At 25.0% G+C, this 19,245-nt stretch overlaps 2 protein-coding genes across 4 annotated transcripts; one reads left to right on the top strand and one right to left on the bottom strand.

Annotated features, from left to right (window-relative positions):
- The first annotated feature begins 316 nt into the window (after positions 1-316).
- On the top strand, positions 317-9,442 carry LOC112682516 (transcriptional adapter 2B-like). 2 transcript variants are annotated; one of them, XM_025553143.1, is made up of 10 exons: positions 317-817; positions 1,062-1,160; positions 1,252-1,311; positions 7,051-7,195; positions 7,288-7,484; positions 7,558-7,627; positions 7,759-7,903; positions 7,973-8,178; positions 8,253-8,323; positions 9,257-9,442. In XM_025553143.1, the coding sequence occupies exons 2-10, from the start codon at positions 1,071-1,073 to the stop codon at positions 9,380-9,382; spliced, it is 1,110 nt and encodes a 369-aa protein (XP_025408928.1). In that variant the 5' UTR covers positions 317-817; positions 1,062-1,070; the 3' UTR covers positions 9,383-9,442. The 2 variants fall into 2 exon arrangements, with proteins under 2 accessions (XP_025408928.1, XP_025408927.1); XM_025553142.1 differs by having other exon boundaries at positions 317-995.
- Positions 9,443-11,928: 2,486 nt separating this feature from the next.
- On the bottom strand, positions 11,929-19,245 carry LOC112682507 (protein CutA homolog). 2 transcript variants are annotated; one of them, XM_025553131.1, is made up of 6 exons: positions 18,884-19,245; positions 15,495-15,595; positions 15,045-15,150; positions 14,144-14,205; positions 13,671-13,710; positions 11,929-12,113 (listed from the first exon to the last, which is right to left on the bottom strand). In XM_025553131.1, exons 2-6 carry the CDS (start codon positions 15,566-15,568, stop codon positions 12,027-12,029), a joined length of 369 nt encoding a protein of 122 aa, XP_025408916.1. In that variant the 5' UTR covers positions 15,569-15,595; positions 18,884-19,245; the 3' UTR covers positions 11,929-12,026. The 2 variants fall into 2 exon arrangements, with proteins under 2 accessions (XP_025408916.1, XP_025408915.1); XM_025553130.1 differs by having other exon boundaries at positions 18,888-19,241.

Genomic DNA, 19,245 nt, shown 5'->3' with positions numbered 1-19,245 from the left:
TTATTGTTTCTAAATTGCGATATGCCAAGTAATAAATACGATAGTCAATGAAACGTGTATTTTCGACCGACGTCTTTCATTCTCGTTATTCACGTCTAAACTGCCGCAACAGAAGAATATAACAATAATCACGTCTTTATGATTTTAATAATATACACTTTTTATTTGTATTCTTTATTTGTGTTTCTTTAACTGTACATAGATTTGTGTTGAGCGATAAAAAACGAATTTAACCAATTATTCAATATAAATTGTTTATGAACATTGATATTCTTATAACACTGATAAATACTAAAGAATTTAAGTGTTTACAGTAATTTTTTCATGTATTCAGTATATTTTAATAACTCGCGCGTGATAGTATTTGGTACGTTTATTCCATTGTCGCGGCTGTCAACAAAACAAACACGGTTCGGGTGGTGGAACAAGTGGGTGGTGGAATATTGTCGTGCTGCGTCGTCCGGTAGCGGCCACCTCTGATAGACAACATAACATTGGCGCGCGTCCCCGTTGCAGTTACGTTTGTTTTGTTACGCCGTTATCAAACGGTTTTACGATTCGGCTGATAGTCGTCGGTTCTTCGGCCGTTGCGCAACCAGTGAAGATTCCGTTCAGCTCAATAGTACGTATCGTCTGATGTTTAGCTGTGGTGTCCAGAAAACCTGATCATTTAAACCGTCCGGTGTAAACAGCTAGTAGTTCGTTGGAGTTCCGATTGTTGGGCGTGGGCATGCGATCAACTCGCGTCCGGCGAGCAGTGTTTGCTGATTAGAACAAGCAGGCAAAGCAACTCGACTGCAGGAGGCCAGTCGTTACGGTAATGCCTGTGGTGGTTCGGTTCTTGTTGTTTGTCAGTGGTCTTACAGGGTCCAGTGTTCAAGACGGTCATTTGACTATTAACGTGAGCTGTATCCATGGCCACAATGATGCACTGTGAATGTTACAAAATGCTGTAGTGTAGATCGCTGCTACATCTCAACAGTCATGACGCCAATGTTAATTTCCGTTCTGGACAGTATCATATTGTGCAATAATATAACTCGTTGAAATATCACTTGCAGATTATTACCATGGACAACACTTGCACATATTGTCAGGACGTTATAGACAGTTTGACTGTAGTGTGTTTGGAATGTTCATACTTTCAACTATGTTTGGGTGTATGTATTTGATTATTTACACATTTGTACATTATGATTTCACTTTGGCTATACTTTATGATATTCACACCTGATTCTTTTTAAATTCTAGTGTTTTAGTCATGGAGCTGAAATAGGTGATCATAAAAACAGTCATGGATACAAGTTAAAAGTAAGTAGATATTTTCAATTTTTATTCTTATTATTTATTGACTTCCAATAAATGTAGTGTTAATAAATGTTATAATTCATAGTAATTTTTATATGATTGCAGTATTTATTATACTTGTTGGTAGTGAGTAATCATGAATTAGTGTTATTTTATATTATTAAAGTTAAATTAGTTTTTTAAAATAATTTTATATTACACTTAATTATTTTGGGTAATAATAGAATTTGACATGTATATACTGTCATTTATTTTATTATTCTGTTATTTGACATAAGCAAAACAAATAGGTAATAATAACTATTATGTCAACATTTGTCATCAATATAATAAATAGTTAGAAAAACTTTGATTATTTGTTAGTAATGAACTCATACAACAAAAAATAGTATATATGCTTTATATATGTTGTGGTTTAAGTATTGAATCAGTTTATGAAATAACTAAAACATGTAGGTAATGTATATAATTTATACACTTTCCTAGTTATTTTATACGTTCCCTGGCATCACTTCATTATTGTGTCAAATTTTTACATTCATACGTGCAAAATATCGTTATTTTACTGTCTATCATAGCAATAAATTTGATGAAACTGATGTTCTTTTTGTCAGCGACTGCAGTGTTCATGTATGTTTAATTGTGTTAGATAAAATTGTCGTACATGTATTATTATTAAGATTGTCAACATTCTTGTTTCTAAAATACTTTTGATTATTAAATATATTAAGTACAATTTCACTATTTTCAACCATTTAAAAATTATGAATAAAATGATTTGAAAAATTACCTCTGGTCACTTTAATTCTATTAAAATCTATAAATTATTAAAAAAAAAACTTGTTAATGTTTTTGGAGAAATTATATTTTGTTTTCTATCATTAGTATAACAATTCATATAGAATCTACACTATACTAAGGTATTAGCTATACATTGTATTATTAATTTTGAGAAACAATTTACAAACAACAAATTTAAAATATAAATGTATGTATTTTATAAAATAACTAGGTAGTTTATGAATTATCTACGAAATATGTGAAAAATGATAATATATGTATAAATGAAAATTATACTTTAACTTTTCAGCGGGCGCGCCATTATTTGAAACAAGAGTAGTCGCGCGTTGTACATTTTACAACAGTCCTAATATGTTGAGATAATCGTACATATTATATCTAATATAAAAAAAAATAAAAATGTATATATTACATAGTGATATAAAACAATATTAAAAAAATTTTGTTTTTTTTTACCACCACAAAAATAAAAATTACTAAATAATAACTCAGGTACACTGAACGACGCGTTTTGTGTTTTACGTGGGTATACGGAATGGCGCGTGTTGTGTTTTGCGACAATTCTATCAATACTTCATCGATTCTCTGCAATAATGTGAACTGAAACACTCAAAAATAGTCTAAAACGTAGAAAATAACATTTCGGAGGAATACCCATGACCGCCGACAAGATAAAAATAGAATATAGGTTGAATAAGCTAATAGATATAAAACTGTTGTATTATTTACAACAGCGCGCCCGCTGGAAGGTTAACTAGTTATTTCACAGAATATTTAGTTATTCTAGACAATTTTGGTTTGATATATGTTAAAGTATAAAATACGTTAAAATTTAAAATATATTATAACATTTTATTTATTTTAAATTTAGTTAATTATTTATTTGTATATGTAAAGCTTCCACACAGCATGGCAATATTATTGTAACATTACTTAAATATTTGAAAAAAAAATTAATGATTTATTAAATATTGTATTATGACCAGTAGTACATTCTAAAATATCATTAAATAATTAATAATCATATTTTGAACCATTTTGCATTTTAAAGTAAATTTTTAAAAACCTATATACATTAAATATATTTTTAATATATTTATTAAAGATTAGAAATCAAATGTTGTGTTTAGATGAATTCATGTTAAATGATTGAATTATTTATAGTTTCTTAAATAATTATTTGCATCTTAATTAAAATTTGAAAAACAAGTTTTGTTGAGGTTAATAAATGTTAATTATTCACAAATGCCATAATTAATTAATCAATAGATATTAAATTAGTACATTTGTTAAATACTAGAAAACAATATTATTAAATGTATTAATATTTATATTTATATTAAATTTAAATAATTTAAGTAAATGTTATTAAAAGTTTATAAGTAATTTAATTTAATTTAAATTATTAATATTGATTAATTCAATTTTATAGTTATTTCCAAGATGATTTTTTTTATTCTAATTAATATACTTATATAACTGTAATAATTTAATTTTATTTAAATATTGTATATATATAATCTAAGCAGATTGTAGAGGCTCTGCATTCACATATATTGCAAATATAAATTGTAGATATCCTGCGGTATCCACATCATTTTATGAGTAATGAGAGGAGAGAAACAAATTAGATTTCATTTTAGAGGTTAGTTTAACCTAGTTACACCAATAGAACAAATAATAAAATTTATTTATGTATATATTTTAAGTTTTATTTTTAGAACCATTGTTGAAATTAACTTACATTATTTTTCTCTAGTCATTTTAAATTAAAAGAAGTTTGAGCAAGAACATATTTTAAAACTTCTTCCATTTCATTTTCAGATATATTTTTAAATTTTGATTGTTGTTTAACTGTATCTGAAAAATAATTTTCACTAAATTAATTAATTGCATTAATATTTATAAGAATTAATTAGTAATAAAGTATTATACATATTAAATTAAATACCATTTATTAACTATTTTTTATTTTGTTTTAAAAATTAATTTCTGCATAGATTTTATTAATAATTTTAATTTTTCAACAATGAAGTGCCTACTTGTACTGTTAAGTAAAATTTATCATGTCTCATAAAGCAACTCACGAAGTAAGAAATCTGCTTAATTTCTCAAAATAAAGTTAATAAAAACTAAATTTAACTAAAATATATATTATGAATATTACACATAAATTGTATTCCCAAGATTTTAACGATTCTTACCAAAAATAACTGTACAAATAGCCAAACTTGAAAATTTATTTTTCTTTCCGACTTTAATGTTTCAATAACCTATCAAAAAATAACAGTATTCATGTTTTATGCGGTCTACTGCACACTTGTCGTCTACCACGTATGTTTCTACGCGTCATATGCGGTCTACTGCTGTGCATCTATATATATATATATATATATATTGTAGTTCATTCCCATTGATCCGACGGCGGCATTCGACGGCTATTAAGTTTTATCTTAACGATTTATAATCTTAATGGACTCGGTGTCAGCTCATAGCAATATAGGTAATTAAATAGAGTAATAATCGTGTCTGTAATTTTAAACTTATGAGAAAATCAGTTACAGTTTAGTTTGTGCCGTTATACGTGATACATTATTCTGCAATTCTGCAATATTATATTGAAATTCTATATTAATAAATATATTGTAATTCCACATTTATGTATTCATTCATTCAACTCAAGGGCGTATTTGAGTTGTGGCCATGGGGAGAGGGGTGAAACTAATTTTTTTTCAATACAAACTTAAAAATAATTTACAGTTCATTACCTACAGCTCATGTTCCTGTTATAATAACATTATAATGATAGACTATTAATTTATATTCTTAATTATTTATACATTACATTTTTTAAATAAATCAATGTATTATATTTAAAAAAAATAAGAGCTACGGGAGGGGGGGGTGAATGCCTACTCCCTCAAATACGCTCTTGATTTAACTATGTGGTAGACCACATATGACGAAACAGGCGGTAGACCGCATACAACATGAATATCAAAATAAATTACTCATAATCTTTTTTTGATCATAATTTTTAAATATTTACTACCAGTGTAACTTAGCTGATTTGCTTATCATAAAACAAAATAAAATATACTTAAAATATTTGAATATAAACAAATGTACTCTATTTATCAAATTAATTTGAAATACTCTATCACCAGATATTTTGTCATTAAACATATCTCAATCTGTTGGGTTATCAATTGGAAATGTACAGTTACTTATATTGTTTAATAATGACATATTTTGACTATTGCTACTTATATTTGTAGTATTATTGACATTAAAACGTATTTCAATACACTTAATTCTTTCCTTGATATCCATTTGATTGTTTATAAGTTCATGTTTGAGAAAAGCTAATCTATAAAATACTTGTTTTTGAAAGTTACGATCAGTGATCATATATTGGTATGATTTTACCAATAGTAAAAGTAAATTAATTTAAATATTAGAAATGTGTTTTCAATTATTGACACTCCCTTAAATCAACTATGTATTGTTATTTGTAGAGCCTGGATTTATATGCATTTAAAAAATTGTCAAATATGATGCAAATATGCAAAGAAAAAAGTACCTAAATATGCAATTATATGCATTATGTTACACTTTATGAAATGTAATGTTTTTTTTTAAAAAAAATCACACTTTTATACCAAATAAAATTCTAAATATTTTATCAAAAAAAAAAAAAATAATAAATAATATCCACTGTTTTATATTTTAAATCATTTAAATCAATCTTAAGCTTATAATACAAAAAAAAAAAAAAAAAAACTAAAAGTAATATTTTAGATTTTATTAAAATTTTAGATCATTTGAAGTTACCTAAATCAAAAACCGAATAGAAGACTTAAAAAAATACAAACATTTTTAATTTATTAAAAACCCATTAGATATGCATATTATATGCATTTATGAACAAATATGCAATATAAAATTTGGTGGTTAAATTCGGTGTGATATGAATCGTGGACATTTTAAACCTCCATAGACTTAATACAAACACGAAAATGCATATAAATCCGGGCTCTAGTTATTAGTAAAAAAAGTAAATAATGACAAATAATACAACCTATTGCAAATTTTATAAAATATAAAATATATGTCCAAACAAAGTCGTTAAAATATGTACAAAATCAATTTTAATTGCTTATCGAAAGAAGATTATTATATATATACAGTGCTCAATTTGAGGGGGGGGGGACGCAGAGGGACGGAGTACCCCAATTAATTTATTATAACGGTTATATAATCCTAGTATATTGAATAAAAGTTAATTTTTAAAATACATTAAATTAAAAATAGAATATTGGTAGTAAAATGATTAAAAATTATAATTAAATATTTCAGTTTCAACATTGAAAAATGTAATGCTTGTAAAATGATCTTTTAATTTTTAATCATAAATATTGGAATTCCAACTAACAGGATATATTTTTATGGATTTTTTGATTCAAAAATGCTGTATGGGAAGTATAAATTAAACAATTTCAATGAACTACTGCACTATGGCAATAACTGACGGTGAACGTGTTAAATGCAATTATTTATTGTTGTTCTTTCTTATTATACAATTAAGACAACAGTCAAAAAAAGTTATTTATTATTACAATATTATTTCCACACATCTATTTATTATATATTTATATTTAAGTTCATGATTTTAATTCTAATATTCATTTGATGTGTGTGAAACTTAATGTAATGAAATTAAACTAAGAAATTAGTGAAATTTAATTATATTTATTTATAAGTAGTGTTAGTTATTAAATTGATAATATTAATTAATTTGTTAAAATGTATGAAATAACTACTAATGTTTGTCACTAATTAAAAAATTGAAATCAATATGCACAATGTAGCATATTATGTATATTATGTACAATTATTTGATTTTATTGGTTGACAATGTTAATTTTAAAATATTTTAAGGGTCAAAAATCTCCTGGACAGTATTTAGTTTCCAATGATGGATGGACCGGTGATGATCTTATGCATATTTTAGACTTTGTTGAACAGTATTCTTTTGGATGTTGGGACGAATTACCAAAGAGTATAATAAATAGAACTCCAGCTGGTAAATTACTTTATTATTATGCTTAAAATTTGTAAACCTAAAAAAATGTTATTTTTAATATCATTTTTTATTTTTTACTATTAATATTAAAGAAATCAAACTACAGTTCGCAAAGTATTTTTTGGATGGTATAATTGGAAAACTGACTTGGGGTACAATAAAGAAACCACGATTAGAAGATCGAACGGTCCATTTTAAATTAAATGAAAGCATTACTCATTTATCTGGATTATCTAAAGCTCAGTACGCCGAAATTGGGTTCAATCCTATTAGAGATGAATTTGAGTTGGTATGATTACATTTTTATAAAAATGTTTTATTGTTTTTATGTATTATTAACTCAACAATATATTTTTGTGTAGGAAAATGATTTTGATAATAACGCTGAAGCAGTTTTAAGCATTATATCAGAGTGGAATGATTTTGGCGATGGTAAATATACATTTTGTGATCATATAATAGTCAAATATATACAAACATTACTTATACGATAAGTCTAAGTGGAAAAATATGATATCATAAATTAACTATTTTCAATGGATCTCAATTGTATATTATTACAGATTATAATCTTGCGTGTGTTGATATGTACTGTACACGGTTATATGAAAGAACACTTGCCAAAGAAATTGTTCATGATTATCAATTAATGGATAAATATTTTTTCTCAAAAGATAAACCTAAACGTAGACTAACACAAGAAGAAAAGTATGTTAACTATGCAGTAAATTTATTTTTCTGATTGGATTTTTCTTTATGTTTTTTCTCATTTTGTAGAAGTATACTAGGCATTGAAAACCAGTTAAAAAAGTTTACTCGATATTTAACTGAGGTTGAGCTGTGGTCATTGAATATACGACTAAAGCAAGAATACTTACTTAAAAAACGTCGTGAAGAACTGCTTTATTATAGAAAAAATGGAATTACAAAATTGTATGATATAGTAAAATTTAATTTATTGCATTATAGCATGGTTGTTGATGGTATGTATTACATTTTAAATATTTTTCAATTTAAATAATTTTATTTAATTTTTTTTAATTGTTTGCATTGACAGAACAATCTGAACAATCATCTTCAGATGTTTTGACACCAGCACCTGTGATTAAACGTGGTGAAAAAAGAAGGGTAAAAATATGGATTTGTATATTAAATAACTTATATTTAGTATATTTATGATGTTGGAGAATTAAGAATTATGCTAATATGTTATTATATAACTTATTGAATAAAAACTTTATTGGGGTTTTCAATAATATCATTAAGTATTATAGAGAGGAATGTTTGCTGTAAAATAATATTAATTTTTTTTAAAGAAAATGATGAAAAATTTGCATGTAAAAATTATATTATTGAATGTTAAAGCAAATTAATCATTTTTGTGGTGGTTATTGATTCTGAACTTCTGTTTCACTTGTAAATTCTGAATAAGTCTAGATTGAAAAAAAAAGTAATTTTCTAAAAATTATATCACATTCAATTTAACTTCTACAATAATTAATTTTAAATCTTTTTGTTTGGATCAAGTATTTTATTTATTTTACTAAAAGTATTTTAAAACATCACTAATTTTATTAAAAGAACAATATTTTTATTTTAAGTATTTTTCTGTTTATGTATTTTAAATTTAAAATCAAATGTAGCAAAAACTATTCTACTTAATGTATACACCTTGTTATTAATACAGGTACATTATTCATTGTTTTTGATATTAAATCTTATTGATGAATATTGAGAAATTAAATAATAATCTATAAGATTATATATTTTATATTTATAATTTTTTTGTGTTCGTTATTATTTAAATTTGTTAGCAAATAGAAGTTAAATTTAATGAATAAAGCAGACTGATTATTTATGTAAATACCAATAAAGACTGGTATTTAAATAAGTTATTAATATTTTATAATTCTATACATTAATTTTGTGTATAATTCTAGTATATAATGTCTAATAAATTTTTTTATTTTATTTTCAGAAGTAATTAGGAATTTAAATATAATATTAGAAATTAGAAATTTAAGTAATTGATAATTTTTTTTTTATTTTTTTTTTTTTCAGAAAAAACGTAAACGGCCAAAACTTTTCCATAAGAAAAATCATGTTTATCATCGTACCCCTCAATATATTGCTGCTCTCAATAGAGTATTAAGTCAAAATAATGACACGGAAGATAATTCTGATTAATATTAAGGTTCTAAGTTACTAATCATTATAAAATGGATAATATATGTAAAGAAAAAGTTAGGGTATTGTGTTCAATAATTATTTATTATTTTCTATGACTGAAAAAATTTATTAGACTTAAATGATCAAATTTTGATGATTAATTGATAATTATCATTTTTTAAATTAATTATCAATAAAAATGTATATTACTATATTGTTAAAGTGCCGCAACAGTAGTAAAATTTGAATAAAACTTTCTTTTTCTACTACATTATTACTCAGATTGCAATAAATCTAGTTCAAAATTTCTCTTGATGTTATATTTAATAGAGAATTTTATTAATGACTATAAACTTCTAATTAAATTTGTATACACATAAAAAAGTTTACGTCTTAATTACTGAAAATTAGATTTACTTTTATCAATAATGACTATTTGAAATTAATTTGTGTTAACAAGTATAATATATTGCTATTAATGCATCTATAGTAATGAGAAAACTTGCTAATGTCTTTAAAAATGTATTGACATATGACAAAAATGTGTTAAATTAAATTTTTTCTAAATATTTTTGTAATAAAAAATGTTGTTAAATAATTATTTTTGCGGTATTATAACAAGTATATTGATAAATTGTACAGGGCAGTATTAAAAAAAATAATTTGTTTTGCTTATATTATGTATTTTGTTTAGAGAAATTATGACAATTGTTTTTTTTTTTTTTTTGGCAGTCATGCAACCATTTACAATATTTAAGAAATAGAATGATTACAATTTTAATGCTAAATCTTTATGGTGATCAATAATAAGTATTTTAATAATTATATATGATGGAAATATTTATCTTATTTTTTTTATTGTTTTAAATTTTACTTATTTTATGTATTAATATTAAATTATATCTTAAAGTTGTACGTTTGATTATTTTTTAAATTACTATTTGTGCATTTAAGCTCAAGATTTTATAAATTATATTTATAATTTCTGTAATTTCCTTTCATTAAATATTTTAAACTATTAAGTTCTTCATAATAATTAAAACTCTGTACTGTAAATTTTACTACAAAATCATTTAAGAAGCTAAAAATAAATTCATTATATTTATTATATAGTTTCATATGTGTTAATGTAATTATTGAAAAAATTTATTTTTAAATATTTGAAAAAAAATATTTATTCTAGAAAATATGAAAAATCGAGTATTATTATATCAAGAGGACAAAAGCTAGTAATAGTACCAAGAGTCAATATTATTTGTACTTTAATCAAATATTTAACTATTAATAGATATGAAAATTAATCAAGAATACAATTTTTTTTTAAATTTGTTTTAATTATTTTAGCTTAACATAAATTAGGTATTGACATATGCACACCGGATAATGTTTATTTTTTATGTTAGTTAAACAATTAATGAGAATAAAATTAAATTGTTAAATTTTTAACTATGTAATACTTTTTAATATTTTTATTTAACTTTCTTTTTCTTTTAATCTAACTTTTTTCTTTTTAGTTCAAATATAAATGTTAGAAATTAGCAAATATAATATTATTGACTATTTAGCCTACACAGAAAAAACAATTACTCATTTTAATTAAGTGTATATTGTTATTACGAATCCATTTATATTTTTATCAATATGTATGGGATAAAGGGAGGACAAATGTTTTCCCCTCTGTACATAGCTAGCAAATATATTAATTTAAAATTATTTTACATTATGAATGATGAATAAAATAATAATTGATCTTATCATTTTCTATTATTTAACATGGTTTAATCATTAAATCATTTTAATGTCATGATACCATAAATAACTTTTTTATAACAAAATAATTTAGAGCTTTGAACATAACCCAAAATGAAAATTTATATTTTAATAAAACATTAAAATATAAACTTATTATTGAATGAAATGAGTGATCAAATTTTAATTAATACCTTTTAATTTGTCTAATCGTAAATTACATTTTAGACAGGTTTATCAAGTATACTTGATTTAAATTTAATTAAAAACATTGAAATATTTTGTACATATAATATTATTTATATGTACAAGTCAATTATTCAGATACTAAACATTTTTAGATTTGAAATGAACATCAAAAATTTCTTATTTTTTTTTTAAACAATAAGTAACCTGCACGTAATTCAATTAAAACCACCAATTATTTTGTAAACATATTATGCATTTACATTTATTGATATATTTCAAAGTTTTATTTTTAGTGACACTGCTTAAAGTAAGGTTTATTACAGTTTTATCAGTTTGTTGGGTATTTAAATCAGCATGAAACATTAACTAAATTAGCTCTCGATTATTATTTATTTTAATATTTTCAAAACTGAAATTGAAGAATAAAAATCTATAAGAGTATTTCAATTTAATCAAAAATACAAGTTCAGGAACTTATTTATAACAGAATAGTATATTATTAAATAATAGATATTGCAATAAATTTTGATTCTCTTATACATAACAAATAATTTTGATTAAAAAATGTTGAATGAATAAATGTTTATCATTTCAAACTTTATAAAATTATCTAAGTCGAAAACAAGTAGAGTAAACTTATTTAATATAGGTAAAACTCAATAATAATTATTGGGTTATAAGACTTAGATAATGTAGGTATTGTTCTTTAAAATTTCCATTCAAATTATGGTGATAATCTGCTTAAATATTCAGAATTTTCAGGAATGCTATCAATCAACCAATCAAAGTAAGGAACTTTTAAGTTTTCCACCTGCAAGAGAAAATATAAATTGTTATTTACTATATAAAAAAAAAAAAAATAGCAAAATGTTAGATATTAACTATATAAATAAATAATATTAATTAATATTAAGAAATAATTTTAAGTTTATGTTATTTATTGGTCAAAATTTAAAGATTATTGTTACATTTCGATGTTATATTAGTAAATATTTGCACACATCGTACAATACTTGTATACCTACACAAAAATTATAATACCGTTTTAAAATTCAAAATTAAGTAGAGTAAATAAAATAAAAAAGTATTTTTTTTTTTTTGGTTTTGGTGTAATATTATATAGAATAACTTTTATTTATTTTATCTTATTATTATCGTTTATTTTATCGTTTCTACTTTTATTGAATTTAATATTATTATATTTTATTCTAAAAAAATGCAATAATTTTTATGAATTATAAATTGTTTATAACATTATAATTATAAATTATTAAGTTATATTTAATTAATGAATAGTTTACACATTTTTATATTTTTTTAATCGTTATCATTAAAATGTATACACCCCTTAAGTAATTTTTAAAATTATTATTTGATCCTTTCTAAAATTCCACTGGGGACCGCTGCAATATTATAAGCAAGAAAATTTATATTTTATTTATTTTGATATTATTGGAAATATTTGATAATTTTAATAAGTTATATAACTAATTTTAATATTATAATTATTTTGTTATTAATAAGGTAATAAATATTGTAATATAACAATGATTGTTGTATTTTGACCATTTAATAACATAACCTTAACTTTATTTTTGTAAAAATGTTATTTCTTGATATTGACAAAGGTGGGCATTAACTAGTTAGTTTATTTTCTAATAAACTTTTTAACTTAACTAGATTAACTGGCAGTTGAAATAACTTAGCTTTTTATAGTTGATTTAAAAAGAATCTATCAAGTTAAAATTTTCTTTAAATTTTTCAGTTATACGTAAATATCAATACAAAAATTAAATATTCATGTAAAGTAAAATGGTCGTATACACTGTAAATCAAATGTCATATAAGATTTTGTAGGTTGGGGGCCCACCTTTGGGTATTGGGTTCTGGATACAAAATCTTATGTATAAAGAATTTTAACTATAAAGATGAATAAATATGGTAGTGAGTGTCCCCTTGATGTAAATTGTACAATGTCATAGTAATTTTCAAACACTTTAGCGTCACTGTTGTATATTATGATAAAAAATTCAATAGAATTGTTCATTATAATTTAGGAAATAAATCTTTCTGAGGAACGAAGTCACTTTTTATGTGATTTACTTACTAATTAAAAAAGTAGATTAATTTTTTTTAAACTGAGTTAAGTTAATATTTTTTTTTCTTATTAACTTATAACTTATTGAGTTAAATTTATGAATTGTTAACTGTTCATTTTTAATGTTAAAATTTTTGATCTTGTGTTCTCTTAACTTAACTTAATTCAAGTTAATTATTTTCATTAACTTGCCCACCTTTGGATATTGACAACATAATTATAATTGATGAGAGGAACATTATAATTCGAACGGTGTTATTAAAAACTCACTTTAATAGCGATTATGTTACATTCGTCGGAGTCAGGAGATCTAAAAAGAAAAAAAACCAAATCATAGAATAGGTATCTTAATATGTTCAATTAACAATAATAAATGATTTTCTCATTTAAATTACAAATAGACATGATCGAAATAATACGTGTCGACGTAAAAATAATATTTTTGTTAGTATAATATTTAATTCAAATTAACACGTAAAGGATTTATATTAAAGAAATAAAAAAAATACTATAAAATATTTAAAATTAAAAGTATTTTCTTAATTTTTCTGTTGATAAATAAATATAATGTTATGTTAAATAGAAAAATTTTACTTTTAGCATACACAATTATTAAATGAACTAAATAGTTGTTTCCTATAATAAAGTAAAAATCGTGCCAAAATAAATATAAAGTTTATATTTTACTGTTATAATTTATTTTTGAACGAGACATACGATTATAAAAAAAAAAAATTACTTACGATGACATTGTGTTCACTTTATTCAATAAATCCCCTACTTTTGATGTACGCGTCTTAACAATCTGCAATTGATACAAATATGAAACAATAAACAGGTTATTTTATAACGTATAATTAATCAAACCGTATTTATTTTAAGATATTGATTTTTTTTTTTATACCTACTTATACCTACATCAACTTATCATCCGAAATGCAACCGTTAATTTTTTTATATACCTAGTTAGTGTTTAGTATGCAATTAAACTCTATCATTTATAAAACAACTTCCCGGGACATTATTTTTAATTTATTAAAGACAGTTCTAGTACATCCATAGTCAAGATTCATTTTTTAAATAAATTACTTCACCCCATTTTTTTAATCATTCAGTTATCTAGAGCAGTGATTCCCAACCGGTGTGCCGTAGCACATTGGTGTGTCGCGTGCGCTCTTTAAATGTGCCGCGATAAATCTATAAATTGTTTTATAAGTATGTATTTACCAGCTTATTATTCATATTCGATATGAAAACTGATCGAACTAATCGTAGATACATATAATATTATTTATTGTAAGTATGCCCGTCGCGGTCGTCTCGATCGATCGATTGTATTAATATATTTCATAATAAATAACCCTCTAATAGAGTAGACTGTAAATAGTATGTATATATATAAAATATGGTTCACATCATTTATGGATTGGTGTGCCGCGAAAATTTTGTTGGAGATGAAATGTGCTGTATTGAAAACCACTGATCTAGAGTATAAATTAGATAGGTAAGTATCTCATATGTTTATAAAATAAAACAAAATGTATAGTAAGTACCTAAGTAATGGTTGTTTTAAGTAGCGAATTACTAAAAAAAAAAATTCAGCGGAAAACCATATGATATTTTCATAACGTATTTGTATATTACCATCAATGCTTCGGTATCTTCTATCACTTCTCCTTTCCATTTATACATGATTGATACAGTAGGAATAAGGCAAACGCCAACAGCCATATCATCCTTTAATAGAGAACTGGAATAAAAAAAAAAAAAAATTTTTAATACCTACCTAATAATAATTATCGACGGATAAACATATGAATAATTCATAATTGGAAACTACCAAAGTTGAGATTTCGAAGCCACAATAATAATCTTAAGCAACTATAAACTTGATTTTGAAATCTTTAGATTTGTACTACGGAATAAATTTAAAATATTTCTGGTCAAGTCAAAAAAAAATAAATCGGTAATGGATGTTGAAAATATTATTTTTTGATGGATTTTCATAATAAAAGGAAAACATGGCAGCAGATCAAAATTCTAGTAGCGACAACAACCAATTGTTAAGTCATTACTTATTTTTATTTCACTTACGTAGCCAAATCTTTTGCGATTTGATGTGATGGTGAACTGATGTGAACAATTGAATGTAACCCGGATTTGTACATCTTATACGGTTCTCTCTAAAATAATGGCTAAAACAAATTTTAATAATTTTATTAAATCAATATTGGTTGACAGGTATACTAGGTACAATAAAGTACGTTATGTAATAGGTACTTTATATAAGTAATTGTTTAGTAATTCACACCGAAATCATGAAATTTGAAAAATATTAACTGGAGTTTCTCGTTAATTGATCAAGACGCATAGAATTTATAATACGTAGGTAAAAAACCATAAAAAGAAATTAGCAAAATATTATAATTTTTGACATAATAATATCGGATTATATATGAGTACTTATTTTTAAAACTCAGTTGTTAACACACTTACACGCACAACTTTAAATATTCAAAAATGTGCTACCGGTTAAAAAAATAAAACGCATTTCCCTTAATTTCCCTTAAGAAATTAAATCAAACTCTCAATATCGACAAAACAATACAAAGATTTGAAAAAATATATTTATTATTTTTTAGAAATAATATTAATTAATAATAAAGTAATAAGTCCTAGGTGAGACTTTAAGGTTTTTTATTCTGTAAAATGAATTTCATGGTTGTATCTAGAAAAATACAGAGTGAGTACAGTCGACGAGTTAATGAAATGTAAAATAATTACGATTTTAATTTTTGTACGAATAACGAAAATCAATGTAACAACGGTCGGCGATAAAATAATACGAATGTATTCGTGTATAATTAACGTAAATTGCAAATGTATATGGCTTATTTGAAAGAACGTTTAAAAAGTACTAATTACGATAATAGGTTAGCTGAATTACCTTGTTTTTTGATTTCTGGTGATTTATTGTCGATTTAAGGAATCTAATCATCTGAAATACGAGTATGTACGTAGAAAAAAAAACCAATACATTCATATAAAAGGATCAAACGGAAAACGTATAACTTTATAACGTTCTATTACATACGAGTACATATCAGTCTTGTAAAGTATTTAAATGAAAGTATTTTAAAATTTTTTTTTTTTTATTGAATAATATTCTAAATACATAAAAAATATATTCAAATAAATATTCTGAAACACATACATATAACGGCGCATCTGCAGCGTTTGTGTAAATATATGATTATAATCTCATGTAAATATTTGCCTTCCCATTCAAACGAATTTATTGTATACGACATACAAAAAACGAAAATGTTTAAGGTTCAAAACATACGACTTTAAATAGTGTACTCAAGTTCGGTTTCAAGGGAGCTGAAACGAAAAAGTCAAAAATGAATTCGAAACTCTATTTTATTCGTTTAGTACACAATAATAATAATAATAGAAATAGTAAATGCGTATCATAAACGTTACAAAAGTTGTTTAGACTCTATTGATTTTATTATTTTTAGATTTGTTCTTTGTTTTATTAGTGATATAGTTATAAGTTATGTATAGTAATATTACTTATATAATAATTTACTTGTAACTAGCTATATAGTAATATAATAGTTTTATTAGTCTAACTGTGTAATTACTAGGGCGCGAATTGATGCGTATTAAAATATGAAATGTTTAAATATTTATGTTACCTAATAAATCATATGCAAATTTTCCTAATAACAATGATCAAAATATGTCTGTAATAATGAAACATTTATGAAATTATGCGATGATTGGTGAAATACTTAAAAATACACTTTTATTTTAAAATACATGAAAATAACGTAGAAAAAGAAATAGTATTTTCTTCGGAGACTTATAAATCGTTCTCATCTGTTATCAGGATTGAGAAATCGCTGCTCAATAAATTTATGTATTTATATATAAATGTACGCCCTAGTTATTACTATTCGTTATGTGCTTGTATACATACAACATACACACGCGCACACATACGCACGCATGCATTACATGTACTTATTTATTTAACGGATAAATTCTATCTTAATTTTAAGGTAATACTTTCTACTTGTAACAGATAGGCATTTGGACAAATCTAAAATATTAACCAAGATCTATTTGAGTACCTACTAAAATAGTAGTATACATGATGTGACATGAGTACATACATGATTATTATAGTAATGTATGAAATAAAATTTCAATTTCAAAATGTAAATGAAATTAAAGTTGAAATTAAAAATTACACTTAACTATAATAATATAATAATTTTGAAAGTCTAATATCTTGTACTATGAGGCATTGAAATAGAATTAGTTCAATTTGAAAGCAAAAGGACATTATAAAACTACGAAGAATACCACAGCATTATGCTTCGTTTTCACTATTCCAATTGGAAAATTTGGGGAAATTTTTTTGAAGAAATTTACGAAAAGTAACTTGGCACCACTTGTATTAATAGAAAGTACACGAATACGTTAACGCCTGTTGCATTGTGCATGCTTGGTCGTAAAATTGTTCTTTTTAAGAATATTCAAAACTATTTTTAGAAAAAACAACGCTTTATTACGGTATAATTGTTCACGAATTATTTCGAATGTTTCTAAACAACAATCAATCGTTTACTATAATCATAAAACGTATTTCAGATTATCGTTAGGTACACAGTCGGTGCTAGAGTTTGCGAGGCCCTGGGCAAAATAAATGTTAGGTCTTATAATTTATATTAATAAAATATTTTAAGTTCAGTTAAATCAAAACCGTTAGGCCTTAATTATAATTTAAGGCGCGGGGCCCTGGGCAACTGCCCCTATTGCCCACCTCCTCGCGTCGTCTCTGGTTAGGTATTCGAAACGCTAAAACTTAATTAAAAGTCATAGATTTCCGTGAGCGTTGGATGACGATAGTTAAACAGAAAGAAATGTTAGAAATGTTCCTCCAAATAACGAAAGCGTAATATCGGTATCTATTGGCGGAATAAATGCACGAATTAGGTTAGGTACATTAGTGGCGGTTCTTGAGAAGTCACAAGGGGGGGGGGCGAAAATATTTTGTATATATATCCCATTTATTTTTCCTATTGTTTTATACATGAGAAGTAATTTTAAGTTCTATAAACTTTATATCAAAATGGAATAACTTAAAAATATAGGTGTCAATAAAAAAATTGAAACAAAAATTATTTTTAATTCAAACTTAGTTAACAGTCGAATTTCTATAGGAGCAAACATTTTTGTAAACAGTCAACAGTTTTAACATAAAATCATCGACATAACGATTTTTAGTAAACTGTTTTCTTATTCATATTTTTAATTTTTACACGGTTCAAAGGGGGTGGGGCGGTCCACATATTGCCCTCCCCCCCGTAAAACCGCCATTGAGGTACATGCCGACGGGCAGGGGCAAAGGAAACGTTCGAAACGTACACTCGGAACCCTATCCGGGACCACACAAAGCTTGAACGTACTTACTCGATGGCACGCTGAAACGACGGCGGTCGTGCGATAGCTGCAGATGGATCGAACGAACGGAGCAGAGAAGTAGAAAACAGTGTTGGAGCAACGACGTCGGACTCCACCCGGGACTGGATACAGTTTCAACGATGTCGCGCCCGCTGCGTTGCACCACTAGCTGCGATGGACTGCTGCTGCTGCTGCTCACGGTTCACGTGACCGGCGACGATGGTAATAATAACACTCGTGTGCACCGGTAGGGTAGTAGTGCTGCAGTATGCGGGGGTGGACAGAGCGAAATCGTTCGGTAAACGTACACAATGATACTCGCCCCTTCTTCGCGTTCGTGTTGGTACATACGTAGTAGGTGTACGTA

This window comes from Sipha flava, unplaced genomic scaffold (genome assembly GCF_003268045.1).
Source record: "Sipha flava isolate LNK unplaced genomic scaffold, YSA_version1 205_pilon_pilon, whole genome shotgun sequence".
Classification (NCBI taxonomy): domain Eukaryota; kingdom Metazoa; phylum Arthropoda; class Insecta; order Hemiptera; family Aphididae; genus Sipha; species Sipha flava.
The sequence above is the reverse complement of the archived record's forward strand: the minus strand, read 5'-3'. Positions and strand labels throughout refer to the sequence as shown.